Source organism: Garra rufa, chromosome 6 (assembly GCF_049309525.1).
Source record: "Garra rufa chromosome 6, GarRuf1.0, whole genome shotgun sequence".
Taxonomy (NCBI): Eukaryota; Metazoa; Chordata; class Actinopteri; order Cypriniformes; family Cyprinidae; genus Garra; species Garra rufa.
Genome location: NC_133366.1, coordinates 7,758,523 through 7,773,667, shown reverse-complemented (window position 1 = coordinate 7,773,667; position 15,145 = coordinate 7,758,523). Strand labels below are relative to the sequence as shown.

The following is a 15,145-nucleotide window of genomic DNA, read 5'->3' as shown; positions in this document are numbered from 1 at the left end:
TGTTCTCGAGAGCGGCTTCTTCTTTGTCTTTGGTTCACGGCAGCACCATGATGCATGTGTGTTGACGTGAGAGCGCGACTATCACAATACAACCCTTAGCAGATGTGCTGTACTGATTGCAAGCAGACGAACAATGTATTACAGTATTATTACAGTAGTGTTCCTCTGCTTGCAAACAGTACAGTGATTCTGGTACAGACTGTATTGTGATAGTTGTGGTCTCACATAACATCTTCTTTATAAACCAAAGAAGCAGCAGCTCTCAGGAATGTGCGTTAAGGTATTGAAGCAGAAGTGTAGAAAATGTTGAATATTGTTGGTATTTTTGTTTTATTGGTGCACAAAAATCATTTTTGTTGCTTCATAATTTTCCAGTTAAACCACTGGAGTAATATGGACTATTTTCATGTTTTTACTACCTTTCAATATACCTTCAACTGTGTTCAAAGGTCTTGGGGTGTTGAACAACTTGAGAACGAGTAATAAATGACAGAATTTTCATGAGTGAACTAACCCTTTAAAAGTGATTATTTTATCATGGATGTAGTGAAATGCCCCACAATACCAAATGAAAACAAATATCCTGATTTGCAGAGAATGACTTAATTACCAGTCAATCTTTATCATAGTGTCTGATTCTAACTTTCTTTCATGTTTTGTTTCAGTTCAGTCCAGAAGCACAGACCAAAGTCATCTGAACCCAGCTGTGTGTCCATGAAAAGTGACTGGTCAATGGATCATCCACATAACTTTAGTGGACACACTAATTTTAGGTTTAGGTAAACACTGTATTAAACATTTATTGATTTATCACATAGTTTGTGATAAAATTAAAAGTGAGTATTTTATTGGTGATTTAGTAAAATGCCCCAAGACTCCGGAAATGTAAAATCAGAAACAAATCCAGATGAAACCAGTAGTGTAAAGTTGTAAACTTGTAGTGTTTTACAATTTGTATTCTACTGTAACCTTATGAAGGGAATAACTTATACAGTACTGCAACTTCCCTGATACATATTTCCATTTTCCAAAGAAAAACAAATCATGAAATCTTCAGGCACAAATGTCCTGATTTCCAGAGAATGACTTCTGGTTAATCCTTCATTTAGTATAAATGTTAACTAATATCTTTATTTAATGTCATTATCACAATGTCTGATTCTAACTTTCTTTCATGTTTTGTTTCAGTTCAGTCCAGAAGCACAGACCAAAGTCATCTGAACCCAGCTGTGTGTCCATGAAAAGTGACTGGTCAATGGATCATCCACATAACTTTAGTGGACACACTAATTTTAGGTCCAGGTAAACACTGTATTAAACATTTATTGATTCTTCATAACGCCTGTGATAACATTAAATGTATAATTCTTCAAAAAATTAAAATTCTGTTATTACTCATCCTCATGTTTTTCCCTCAAACCCCTAAGACTTTCGTTCATCATTGGAACACAGTTCCAATATATATTTTGATATATATTTAAAATGAAATACCAGAGCTTTCTGTCTCTTCATTGACAGCCTAATCAACTTTAACTTCGAAGGCCCAGAAAGGTAGTGAAAACATCATGGAAATACAGTGGCTGCAATTTTCTGAAGCAACAAGAATGCGTTTTGTGCGGCAAACAAAACCCCCCAAAATACCAACTATATTCAACATTTTCTTCATATCTGCTTCAGTCCCCAGCGCATGTTTACGAGAGCTCCGTCTTCTTTGTCTAAGGTTTACGAGAGCACCCCAATGCATGTGTGTTGATGTGAGAGCATGAGTATTAATACGACCAGAAGCATTGTACTGATTGCAAGCAGATGAACACTGTATTGCAGTGTTATTACAGTATTGTTATTCTGCTTGCAAACAAAACTGCGCTTCTGGTATGTGCTGTATTGTAAGATTCGTGCTCTCACATCACCTCATAGACTAAAGAAGAAGCAGCTCTTGTGAACATGCATTGAGGATTGAAGCGGAAGTGGAGAAAATGTTAAATATAGTCGATATTGTTGTTTTTTGGCGCACAAAAAGCATTATCGTTGCTTCAGAAAATTACTATTCAACCACTGGACTATTTCCATGATTTCATTGTTTTCTATAACTTTCTGGGCCTTCAAAGTGAAAGTTGTTTAGGCTGTCAATGGAGGGACAGAAACCTCTCTGATTTCATTCAAAATACCTTCAACTGTGTTCAAAGGTCTTGGGGTGTTGAACAACTTGAGAATGAGTAATTAATGACAGAATTTTCATGAGTGAACTAACCCTTTAAAAGTGATTATTTTATCATGGATGTAGTGAAATGCCCCACAATCCCAAATGAAAACAAATGTCCTGATTTCCAGAGAAACGTCTTGCAGTGGATCTTTCATTTAGCATAAATATTAAGCTAATTAACAGTCATTATCACAGTCTCTGATTCTAATTGTCCTTCACAGACCAAAGTCATCTGAACCCAGCTGTGTTTATTTTTTATCATGGATGTAGTGAACTACCCTATGATCTGAACATTCCTTCACATTTTGTTTTATTTCAGTTCAGTCCAGAAACAAAGACCAAAGTCATCTGAACCCAGCTGTGTGTCCATGAAGAGTGACTGGTCAATGGATCATCCACATAACTTTAGTGGACACACTGATCCTAAGTTTAGGTAAACACTGTATTAAGCATTTATTAATTTTTCATAAAGCCTGTATTATAATTAACGTTATGTTTTTATCATGGATGTAGTGAACTGCCCCACGATCTGAACATTCCTTCACATTTTGTTTTATTTCAGTTCAGTCCAGAAACAAAGACCAAAGTCATCTGAACCCAGCTGTGTGTCCATGAAGAGTGACTGGTCAATGGACCATCCACATAACTTTAGTGGACACACTGATCCTAAGTTAAGGTATACACCTATTATTTTATTGTGGATGTAGTGAAATGCCCCACAATCCCAAATCTTTGAAATTTTCAGGAACAAATGTCCTGATTTCAAGAGAATGACTTACAGTGAATCCTCATTTAGCATAAATATTGAGTTAATTAATTATCAGTCATTTTCACAGTATCTGATTCTAACTTTCCTTAATGTTTTGTTTCAGTTCATTCCAGAAGCAAATTCATCAACAAAACTTTAGTGGACACACTGGTCATAGGTTAAGGTAAACATTATAATAAACATTTATTTATTCTTCATAAAGCCTGTGATAAAATTAAATGGATAATTCTTCAAAAAAATAACAATTCTGTTATTAATAATTAAGTTGTTCTCTAAATCTTCTAAGTCTTTCGTTCATCTTTGGAACAGAGCTCTGATATATTTTGACATTTTAAATCAAATCTGATTTGTCCCTACACTGACAGCCTAAGCGGCTTTAACTTTGAAGGTCTAGAAAGGTATAGTGAAAAAATCATGGAAATAACAATAAGCAACAAGAATGCTTTTGGTGCACCAAAGAAAAAAGAGATTATATTGAACATTTTCGTCACTTCTGCTTCAATCCCCAATCACACGGAGTGTGAGGAGTGAATTTCAAGAGGGATGGCATTTCAGTTTCAACTGGTTAGAATTATTTAGAAATTAAAGTGATTTCTCTATTTTATGCATTCAAAAGACTACGAAAGCAATCCCAGTTCTGATCATAAACGTATAGGGCAATGTAGACTAAAACGTAGCAATGTTCGTCTATGTTTCGCTGCGCAATGCCATCTTTTGCCGTAATAACTGCAGACTTCAGCTAATAGAAATACTTCTCGATCGTTGCGCGTCCTGCTCCTCACAGCACAGATTGTGAAAGCAGACTGCAGTTTTTGTATTTCATTATAACAAACAAAGTGTAGATACGATGTAAATAATAGATTTAGTATGCAGTGTAGTTTGAAAATGCAAGTTTGTGAGATTGCGGTGAACCAAGACAAGTGACAGTTTTTAAAGATTATAAAGGGAGTTTGCAAAAGTGAATCTGAATACAAAAGTTAATATTAGGTGACTTACATTTTAGGATCACTGTAGTCTGATTGTGTTATATTTCGTCAACAAAAATAGTTCCGAACAAAGCCACAGCTGAGCCATTGCGAATCTATAGTCTTTGACACAGCGCAGTTTTGTGTGTAAATGAATCTACGTTTTATTGAATTGGTTGAATTAATGATTCAGTCACAAAGACTTTGACTTGCTGCCACCTACTGGTGGTTTCAGTTTCATTTTTAAAATATAAATTGAGTCATTTAAATCGTTTAATATTTCTATATTCAAAACTTTATATTTAAAACAATAACCTCATAAAATTGTTATTATGAAATGCATTAATGCCACCTCTGAATCTTTTTTAAAAATCTGTAAATATTCCTTAATGCCACATTTCTGCTTTTCTGTGCCATGCAAAAGTGAATTGTTGTTCCAATTTTCATTTGACTGGTAACTTATTCTTCCTGATTGTTTTGTATTATTTTAATTTAATTGATTGTTTAATTAAATAAGAAAAAAACTTAAATCTAAAATTATATTGTTATTTACAGCACACAAAAATGCTCAAATCATAGACCGTTTCTTGTAGACTCAATTTTATTTTTATTTTTTAGAATCCTTGGGTCAAAATTATGAAAACCTAGAAAGTCAGATTCACTCTACGAGGTCTGTTTATTTTTCCGCCATTTTGAAGTAAATTCAAAACCTACTTTTGCAAACTAGTTCCAGGTTTTTTGCCTGATTGGAACCAAACCAGTGCAGAAATGTTCCATAGACAGTGAATATCAATAATTATCAAAAAAAGTTGAGAAATCGGCCACTAGTTGGCGCTAACAATTTTTTTTTGCTCTGTAATCGCATGGCGCTTCACGCATCCACACAATATACATATCATTTGATAGATCTCCTCATGCCGAGAAAATTGGCTTCAAGAACCATTGTTGTCAATCAAATTTTTCATTAATTATTCACAAATATGTTAAAAACCTACTTTTGCGAACTAGTCCTAGGTTTTTTGCCCGATCTCGATCAAACCACTGCAGTAACATTCTCTGGGCTCTCTAGATCAATAATTATCGAAAAAATGTTGAATTTTGTCCTTTGGTTGGCTATAACAGAGTCATTTAGAAAAGGGGCGTGGCTACATATACTCAAAAGCCTATAGAACCTAAACAAAAACTCAAAACTTTACAAAAATTGGTGACAACATGTACCAGATGACCCTTAACAAGCATGCAAAGTTTAATAAAGATCGGACAATAGGTGGCGCTATAACAGTTAAAAAGGTGTCCAAAATATGACAATTCTATATTAAATGGCCTCAAATCTTCAAGATCTTCAAATGATATGTCATTTTTTTCATGTTGGCCTGCACCCTAACAGCATAAAAGCCAAAAAAAGGTTTTAAATGCTCGAACCCCGCTAAATGCTGCTTGCAGCTTTAATTATTCTTAATTATGTTAAAAACCTACTTTTGCAAGCTAGTCCTAGGTTTTTTACTCAATCTCGATCAAACCACTGCAGCACAATTCTCTGGTCTCTCTAAATCAATTATTACCAAAAAAAAATGTCAATTTTGTCTTTGGGTTAGCTTTACAGCTCTGCTGGACAGAGCACATTTAGGCCACGCCCTCTTCTGACTTATTAAAAAAAAAACGGAACAATGTCTAAAAGCTGCTATGAGACAAGGTGTACAGTAAACAAGCTAAAAAAAAACAGATCTACGTTTTTATAAGCTGTCGACGCAAAAAAAATTGTGTTTAAAGACACAAAGAGTTATATATGTCTGGGTATTTCATGCTGGGCCATTCAATTGTATAATTTCTCAAACAAAAGGAAGGTAAGAAAAAGGAGCACTGATATAGAACAATAAAATTTTGTTTCTCAATATATCTTATTTTAGAGTGGTGAAATAATCCTTTGACATGGTTAAAAATAATGAATTTTTACTGTCGCCATTAAATTTCCCTCCAGCCCGCGTAGTTCTCAGAGTAATATGACACGTTGCGCTGTACTTTTGCGCCCTTAAACGCTTGTTTTTTAGTTCGGCAGCTTATAAAAATGTTGTTTTGTGTTTTAGCTTGTTTACTGTACACTTTGTCACATAGCAGCTTTTAGACATTGTTCTGATTTTTGTTATAAGTCAGAAATGACAAGTAGGCAGCTTGTGTCGCTCTGGCTCTATGATGTGGTAATTTAGAAAAGGGGTGTGGTCACATATACCCAAAAGCCATATAAAACCTAAATGAAAATTCCAAACTTCATGAAACTAGGTGAGCACAGAAAATTCTAAACAAGCATCCAAAGTTTTTTGAAGATCAGAGCATAGGTGGCACTATGATACTTAAAAAGTCTTCAAAAACCCAATATTTCTATGGTAAATTAACTCAGACTTAAAAAAACTCTTCATATACTCACACGCATGGGCGACATTTGACTCTTGAGTCAGGGGGGGCAAGAAAAAAAATCTGATGTAAGCATTAAAACAGTGCCCTACGGTATTGCAGCACATCAAAGCAGTCAATTAAAGCGCTGCACTTCAGCCCGGGCCGATGGGCCCTGACTTTTTTTTACACCCCAGGGCTACGGCTTCGGGCCAATTTTCACGTCATAGTTCAGACCCGGGCCGGCATCGGGCCTGTTTTAGGCTTCTCCTTATTTTCATAATTTAGACATCCATCAATTATGGTGAAGAAAAAAAATGCCGCGCTGGTGGAAACAACACGAAACTTCACTTTCGCTTTCACTTTTGAGACCGACTCAGACACCGTTTAGTGTGCTTTAGCGCAGCTGAATCCACGTTCAAGTGCACACAATAGGCTAAAACTCGCCCCAAGCACCGGCAAAAATAAATAACAATGAATGTGTCGAGGAAAGAGTAAGGACATAAATGAATTATTTATTAATTAATTTGTGTATTCTGAGTCAGTGTCGCAATCTCCTTTTTGGACGCGCCTTCAGAGAGAAATTCATCTTTACGGATTACATGAAAGAGTTTGTGCTTTTGATTTGTTTTATTTCGTTAAGTAATAATTTAAAGCTTTCTATAAATGTATTTATTATGTCTGTGAGGCATGCATTTCGCTTCATTTTGTTAAGCACTCCTGTTCAAGAACCAGACGGCAGAAAGCACATAATTTTTGTTTTCTTTATTTTATAAAAATGCTGTAATGTTTTTTTCGATGTATTACTCGTACTTTGTGAGCAAAAATGACGGATAATTTTAAATTGCTTCCAATGAAAAAAATGCAAGTGAGATGCGCTGGTGCCTCGATGTCCTGCAAGCTTTAGCTTCCACTTTCTGCACAAACTATGCGCATATAGCGCACATTTATCTGTAACGTTTAAACTACCATTGTTTTATACTTGAACTGTTTTATATCTGTAGATTTCATTTTAGGCAAGTCGTGATGATTTGAGAAGGCAAACTGATCAAACAGACTATGATCAGTCTTCCGCTGGGCGCTGTTCGGTAAATATATATATTTTTAACGAATAAAAAATGCTCCAAGCGTTTTTCTAAATTAGCTAAATAAAAAACGAAACTAAATATAAACATTTTACCATTACATACAAAACTGAACTATTTTATAGCTGAAACAGTAAGTTGTTTTGGGAGAAGGGGAAAATATATTTTTATCCCGTCTATTGCTTCACCGTTATTTCGAGATTAAACCCAGCGTAAATATGCAAATGTCACTCCCAAAACACATCAGCTTACATGTGCCGAAAAACGAAAGTTTCATACAAATTCTAAATGGATTATAGCCTGGAAAGTGCAAAGCACGCGCCCCTTATTATCACTAAAAATTCATAGAGATCTCACAAAATTCCGTTATAATGAATAAAGCTCTCTAAACTACACAATTAATATTTTATTTACATCGCGTCTACACTCATAAGATTATTCACGAGCGCACAAAACGGCACTTAATAAAAACCGATCAGGCGCTTTCAGCAGTGAGTGAATTCTGACAAGTGTTTCTAATTGTTCGGAAACGACAGATATGTCTGTGATTGGCTACATTGCTCAACGCTGCAAAAACACGTTGGATAGTTTGCCAGATCTTCAATTGCTTTGCTTTCGTTTGAGGGTTATATAGCACCGTCTAGTTCCCAAGTACAACCGAGCCTAAGCTTGGCTAAAGCAGTTGCAGCGGGGCTGTCGAGGATTCCATGACTAACCACAGGGGGGGCAACTGCCCCCCCTTGCCCCCCCCTAATGTCGCCCATGCTCACACATGCACTTGATCTTCATATCATATGATTAATCTCTACATTCTGAACAACTTTGCACTCTTGGGCCACAGCTGTCAATCAAACTGTTCATTGCATATTCAAAAAATGTAAAAAGGCTACTTTTTTTAACTAGAGCTGGGTTGTTGTTGTTGCTGTTGTTTTTTGTTGTTGTTTTTTTTGCTCAGTTTCATCAAAACCACTGCAGTAAAATTCTCTGGACTCTCCAGGTCAATAATTTTTGTTTTAATTTTGATGATTAGAGCTTACAGCTCATAAAAGTCAAAAATCCAGTATTTCAAAATATTGCAAGTAGAGACCTGCACAGGTCGGATTTTTCAGTTCCCCTCCCACAAGATTGTGTTTTTGAGATGCTGGATTTTTGACTTTCATGAGCTGTAAGCTCTAATCATCAAAATTAAAACAAAAAAACTTTTGAAATGTTTTACTTTACATGTAATAAATAACTTTTTCACAATATTACAATGTTTTGAGATGCACCTGAATTTCTATTGTGCATGACCTCAAATTACCATAAAATGTTAATATATATTTACATATTCATATCATATGATAGATATCCTCATTCTGAACAACTTTTCCTCAACTTAAAAAGAAAACTAATTTTGTGAACTAGTCCTAGGTTTTAACTCAAAATCAATAAAATTAGTGCAGTACAATTCTCTGGACTTTCTAAGTGAACAATTATCTAAAAACAACAACAACAACAAAACTTTTGAAGTTGAACTGCCTGAAATTGCAATATAACAGAGGACCACTAATGGCCAAGTACTTCAAGTCACTAATATAGTATTTCTTAGTTTTGTTTTGTTTTTTCTTATGGAATAGTTTTTTTTTTGATGATTTTGATGATAAAATCATTGTTATTGCATTCAGAATCACTTTTGGTCAAAGTTTATAATTTTATTTATACAGACATATCAGTTTTTACAATTATGCCAGATTACGATTACAGTGAAATCTGAAAATGACATATAAACTACTCTTAAAAGGTGCTGTAAGTGCTTTGTTACCTATTTTATTATTATTATTTTGTTACCTAGATTTATTACAGAAATCTATAATTTGCAACAAAACGTGTGTGCATGTGTGTGTGTAATCATGCTTAATGAACATAATAGTTTAACCATTTAATTTCTGTTTGTCAGCGTGTTCTCCATCCTGGATGTGTTCTGGTTTCAGCCATTTATTTCATGTTGGCCTAGACCCTAACAGCATAGAAGCAATAAAGGCCTCATGTGCTTGAACCTTGGTAATTGCTGCTTGCAGCTATATATATATATATATATATATTTTTTTTTTTTTTGTCTGTATCCTTCACGCATGTTAATTCTTTCTTTCTTCTAGTTTTGTGTTGGTTTTGATTCTGTGGGTGTTGTGTTTGGAGCATAGGGTCTGGATCGTGTCCTTTCTGTCTAGTCTAATTTTTCTGGTGTTGGATCCTGGCACTTATACTTCATCATGCTATATTTTCTTTTGGTTGAGCAATGTGCGTGTGTGTGTGTGTGTGTGTGTGTGTGTGTGTGTGTGTGTGTGTGTGTGTGTGTTTGTTTGTCATGGGCTTTTCTGATTGTTCTTAGTGAAGTGTCTTGAGCCCTTGCTCATTCACCCTGTCAGTTCAGTTGCTCCACATGTGCTCTTTGTTACCCTCCTCATTTATCGCACTTTAAATTGCCCTTGTGTGATTTATTTGGTACTGGTTTATTTTGCTCTCTTGACAATCATGACATTGGCATTGCTAGCACTATGCTTTTCTGTTTGAGCTACAGGAATTACAGATTTTATATAAAATAATATAAAATTTAGTTGACAGATGAAAAAAGTTTAGCTGACAGATAATTAATCAGAATTTACTCACAATATAAAATAAGTTTTTAACAATTATGTCCTTAGAAGCTACTTGATGTTAAAACATTTTTTATTAGCAAGAGTCTTCTAGGATAGAAGGAATGGATTGATATTCAATCATCAGCCATCTTGGATCTTGGATTGGAAGTGTGCACAAAGCACTAGGAAAACAAAGTATCATATTGGGACACGGTATCGGCTGATACTTAGTATTTAATGACTCAGATCAAATTAGGGGCACAAAAAACTGATCATGACATCTCAAACGGGAGTACATTCAACCACTGCATTTCACACACATACCTTTCTTTGTTTCTCTAATTTTACAATTTCTGTAATGTTGTGTTTGAACCTTTGAATAATAAAAACATGCTGATATTATGACAGGATTGTAATATAAAATCACATCCTTATAGCACATCGCCATACTAAACAGTTTAAACTAAAGGTGAAAATCTCTTAACAAACTGGTTGTTATCAAAAATACTACATGAAGTATGCATATATTAGGAACTATGAATATACAAATAAATAATTTGTAATTTAATTTTACAGCCATGACTCTCAACATGCAGAACCCCTGAAGACATTCAGATCAAATATGAGGAAGAAGTTTGAGTGTCTGTATGAGGGAACAGCAAAGCAGGGAAACCCAACACTGTTGAATGAGATCTACACAGAGCTCTACATCACAGAGAGTGAGAGTGGAGAAATCAATAATGAGCATGAGGTGAGACAGATTGAGACACAATCCAGGAGAGCAGCAGCAGAGGACATACCTATCAAATGCAAAAACATCTTTAGACCTTTACCTGGACAAGACAAAGACATCAGAACTGTGCTGACAAAGGGAGTCGCTGGCATTGGAAAAACAGTCTCTGTGCAGAAGTTCATCCTGGACTGGGCTGAAGGGAAAGAGAATCAGGACATCCAGCTCATATTTCCACTTTCTTTTAGAGAGATCAACTTGATGAAGGACAAAACACTCAGTCTTTTAGGTCTTTTACATGTGTTTTTCCCTGAAACCAAAGAAGTCACAATATCCAGTGATAGATATAAAATGTTATTCATCTTTGATGGTTTGGATGAGTGCCGTCTTCCCTTAAACTTTAACAGAAATGAGACTCTGCAGGATGTGACCAAAGAGACATCAGTGGACGTGCTGCTGACGAACCTGATTGTGGGGAATCTGCTTCCCTCTGCTCTCATCTGGATCACCTCCAGACCAGCAGCAGCTCATCTCATCCCCTCTGAGTGTGTCCATCGAGTGACAGAGGTACGAGGCTTCAATGATCCACAGAAGGCGGAATACTTCAGTAGGAGAATCAGTGATCAGAGTCTGGCCAATAAAGTCATCAGATACCTGAAGTCATCAAGGAGTCTCTTCATCATGTGCCACATCCCTGTGTTTTGTTGGATCTCAGCCACTGTTCTGGAGAAGATGATGAGTCAAGTAGAGAGTGGAGAGATTCCCAAGACTCTCACTGAAATGTACACACACTTCTTGATCATTCAGACTAACATCAAACATGAGAAGGACTATGAGAAGAAAGTGAAGGATGAAGACATGATACTAAAACTTGGGAAACTGGCTTTTGAGCATCTTGTGAAAGGCAACCTGATCTTCTATGAGGAAGATCTGAGAGAGTGTGGCATTGATGAGACAGAAGCATCAGTTTACTCAGGACTGTGCACTCAGATCTTCAGAGAGGAGTTGGGCTTGTATCAGGGGAAAGTCTTCTGCTTTGTTCATCTGAGCATTCAAGAGCATCTCGCAGCTCTATATGTGCTGCTTTCATTCCTGCTGGACAAGAGAGATGTGCTCATTGAGAACCTCAGCTCAAAACATGCACATGAGTTCACATGTCACACAATATCTGACCTGCATCAGAGAGCCGTGGACAAGGCTTTACAGAGTAAGAATGGACATCTGGACCTTTTCCTCCGATTTCTTCTGGGTCTCTCACTGGAGTCCAATCAGATGCTCCTGAAAGGTCTTCTGACACATGTTGGAAACATCTCACACAGCAAAGAGAAAACGGTTGAGTACATTAAAATGAGAATAAGAATGAATCCCTCACCAGAGAAATACATCAATCAGTTTCACTGTTTAAATGAACTGGGTGATCAGTCTCTGCTGAATGAAGTCCAGAAGTATCTCAGATCTGGAGGTCTGTCAGGCGCCAGATTGTCCTCGTCACAGTGGTCAGCAGTTGTCTTTGTTTTGTTGACCTCAGAGCAATTGGATACATTTGATTTGAGCAAATACATCAGCAGTGGCCAAAACCACATGACACCTGATGAAGTTCTTCTGAAGCTCTTGCCTGTTGTTAAAGCCTCCAGATCAGCAGAGTAAGTAGCACTGTGTGTACTCATCAGATGTGTGTGTATTTTAGTGCATTTAACACTATTTTTATTTACAGTTGTAATATTAATTCAGACAAAAGACACACTTTGGTGTCTCTTCTCTTTCACATTAACAGTAAACTTGAGATTAAGATGCTAATTTCAAGAATTGAATTTTGAATTTTGTCTTATACCTGTTTTTTCTGTGAATGTCTGTGGAACTTCACCTGTTGCTCCTTTAGTGAGACTATCTCTAATGATCTGATACAATGAACTTTGCCTGTCTGTAAACTTATATTTGTGAATTTCATGGTTGTTGCAACCACTGTAATCATTATGAAATGTTGATGAAACCCACTGTTAAATTTTATATTATGAACTAAGACTGAAGATTGTGTTGTTGTTCTGTAGGTTGATTAATTGTGGCATCACAGATGAAGGTTGTGCTGCTCTGAGTTCAGCTCTGAGATCAAACTCCTCACACCTGAGAGAACTGGATCTGTCTTGGACTAAACTAGGAGATGCAGGTCTGAAGCTGCTCTCTGATGCTATGAAGGATCCTCACTGTAAACTAGAAATACTGAGGTAAGATCATACATTAAAGGCTGTATCAGCGATTCTAGGCTGAAACATAAAGTGTCACATTCAGCTGACCTTTCTTTACGATCCGCTCGCTGCCTGCCCCATAAATTGACTGTAAAAAAACGCGTCTCTGTGGTGAGCCTAGGCTCCGAGATATTAAAAAAAAATGTTGGTGCTACCAACCATTCCACAGCAAAACAAACAGTGTTCCAACCAATCACCGTGCACGAAATGTGAGGGAGGCAGGGCGAAAGGAGTGCAACCTAAAATATACTGTTGTTCCCTGACGTGATTGGTTGGAACACTGTTTGTTTTGCTGTGGAATGGTTGGTAGCACTAAATGTTTTTTTTTTTGCATATCTCGGAGCCTAGGCTGACCACAGAGACAAGTTTTTTTACAGCCAATTTATGGGGCAGGCAGTGAGCGGATCGTGAAGAAAGGTCAGCTGAATGTGACACTGTTTGTTTCAGCCTAGAATCGCTGATACAGCCTTTAAGCTCCAATGAAAAAAATAAATGTATTAAGGGTCTGTCAACATTAATTTGCATTAAAGGGATACTAAGCCCATTAGTGGAAATTGTACTCATTGTCATGACCTAATGGATCTGTATGAATTTGTTCTTTCAAATGAACACAAATAAAGTTTCGGGGAAAAAAAACAAAAAGACCCCAGATGATTAATCTGTGTCTTCTAAAAGTAAAACCATAGGTGTGTGTGTAAGAATAATTTTGATCATCGATAGGTTTAAAAACGATTAATTGAGTAATCGGGGAGGAGCTTGTGCGGGGGGGGGGGGGGGGGTATGGGGGTTTGGGGGGGCATAGCCATGATGTATTGAAAAAAATCTGAAGACTGTTATAAAAATGAATGTTAAAAATAAAAATCTGACATGAAAACCTGTCTATGAAAACATGAACACATGGTTAGGACACTGTTCGTTTATGATTAAGATGCAGCAATGTTATTAATAAAGAATCATCTAAAAAAAGAATAGCTGTAAAGGTGAAAAGTGACTTTATGCCAGTAAACTGAAGCCCTATGATATATAGAATAAATTAGTAACATTACAACTTGTATCTGCACAAAAGGATGCAAATGGCAATGAACTTTTAAGTTACGTGCTAGAGAGAGAGAGCTCCCGCTGTGATGCGCTTTCATAACAGCATGCTGAAACACGGGCATGGACAGAATATAGGTTCTCATTACAAATGATTATGGCAGATTTGTGCAATATATATCATCTTTTTCATGATCGATCATTGCTGTCACTGCCGAGTTATCGATTACTTGATCGTTGTTGCACATTCCTACCCTCAAATCATCCTAGGTGTATATGACTTCTTTCAGATTAATACAATCAGGGTTATATAAATACATTTCCTGGCTATTCCAAGCTTTATAATAGTGTGAATGGGAGTCAAGATTTTGGAAGCAGAATAAAGTGCATCCATCAATCCATCATGAAAAGTGCTCTTGATGGCTTTGGGGATAAATAATAATAATAATAATAATAATAATAATAAATAATGTTTCCTGAAGCAAATGGATGCATATGCGTAAGAAAAATATCTATAATAAAATCTTTATAAACACGCGCATTCACAAGAGTGGTATTCCAGTGGATGACATAGGGTGTAGCCATAGTGTAAGCTCTGGTGAGAAGTGAGGAACTTGGAAGCGAGCAAAACAAAACATTAGTCATGAGTTAGAAGTGCAAGCAGGGCTCGAATTGAGGGGGATGTCAGGGGTTGGCATCCCCCTGGTTGAAAAAACAAGACAAAAAGCATCCCATGTAAAACCACCACCCCCCTTAGATTATTATTTTTGTGTATTATGTACGACTTATCATGCAAATAAAAATGTAAAATGCTCTATGTTTAATAATTTGCTAACTACATTTCAATTGAAGTTTCAATAAGAATGCCCTTAAAATTCAAGCAATGAAAGAAAAAAACATGTATGGGTTTTTGAATATTAGCATGTGTCTGCAAGTTAAAATGTGCTATTAATTTTATACAACACTGCAGAGCAACATAGTATTTTTGTTTCTTGAATGAATCTACTTTTTAATGAATTGACTGCTTCAACAAATGATTTAGCCGTAAGCACTCTGCAAAGTGGACATCACAGCATATTCCGCAATGATTTCAGTTTGAAGCAGGTGTAAAG

General features: G+C 36.2%; 2 protein-coding genes across 2 annotated transcripts in view; both read left to right on the top strand.

The window, feature by feature from the left end:
• Positions 1-12,981, top strand: part of LOC141336813 (NACHT, LRR and PYD domains-containing protein 3-like) — a 98,638-nt gene extending 85,657 nt beyond the window's left edge. Inside the window, exon 15 of the mRNA XM_073842540.1 lies at positions 12,804-12,981. Coding sequence (XP_073698641.1) covers positions 12,804-12,981 — 178 coding nt within the window. The remainder of the gene's footprint in view (positions 1-12,803) is intronic.
• On the top strand, positions 6,091-12,402 carry LOC141336231 (NLR family CARD domain-containing protein 3-like). The gene is made up of 3 exons (XM_073841786.1): positions 6,091-6,132; positions 7,342-7,376; positions 10,638-12,402. Exons 1-3 carry the CDS (start codon positions 6,091-6,093, stop codon positions 12,400-12,402), a joined length of 1,842 nt encoding a protein of 613 aa, XP_073697887.1.
• Positions 12,982-15,145: the final 2,164 nt, after the last annotated feature.

What these genes read in the sequence shown, in the direction of transcription:
- LOC141336231 (XM_073841786.1), top strand. Translation starts at nt 6,091, where the DNA reads ATGACAAGTAGGCAGCTTGTGTCGCTCTGGCTCTATGATGTG. An exon ending in CGCTCTGGCTCTATGATGTG is followed by an intron (nt 6,133 to 7,341) that starts GTAATTTAGAAA and finishes ATTTCATTTTAG; the next exon opens with GCAAGTCGTGATGATTTGAG. An exon ending in TTGAGAAGGCAAACTGATCA is followed by an intron (nt 7,377 to 10,637) that starts AACAGACTATGA and finishes CCTGAAGACATT; the next exon opens with CAGATCAAATATGAGGAAGA.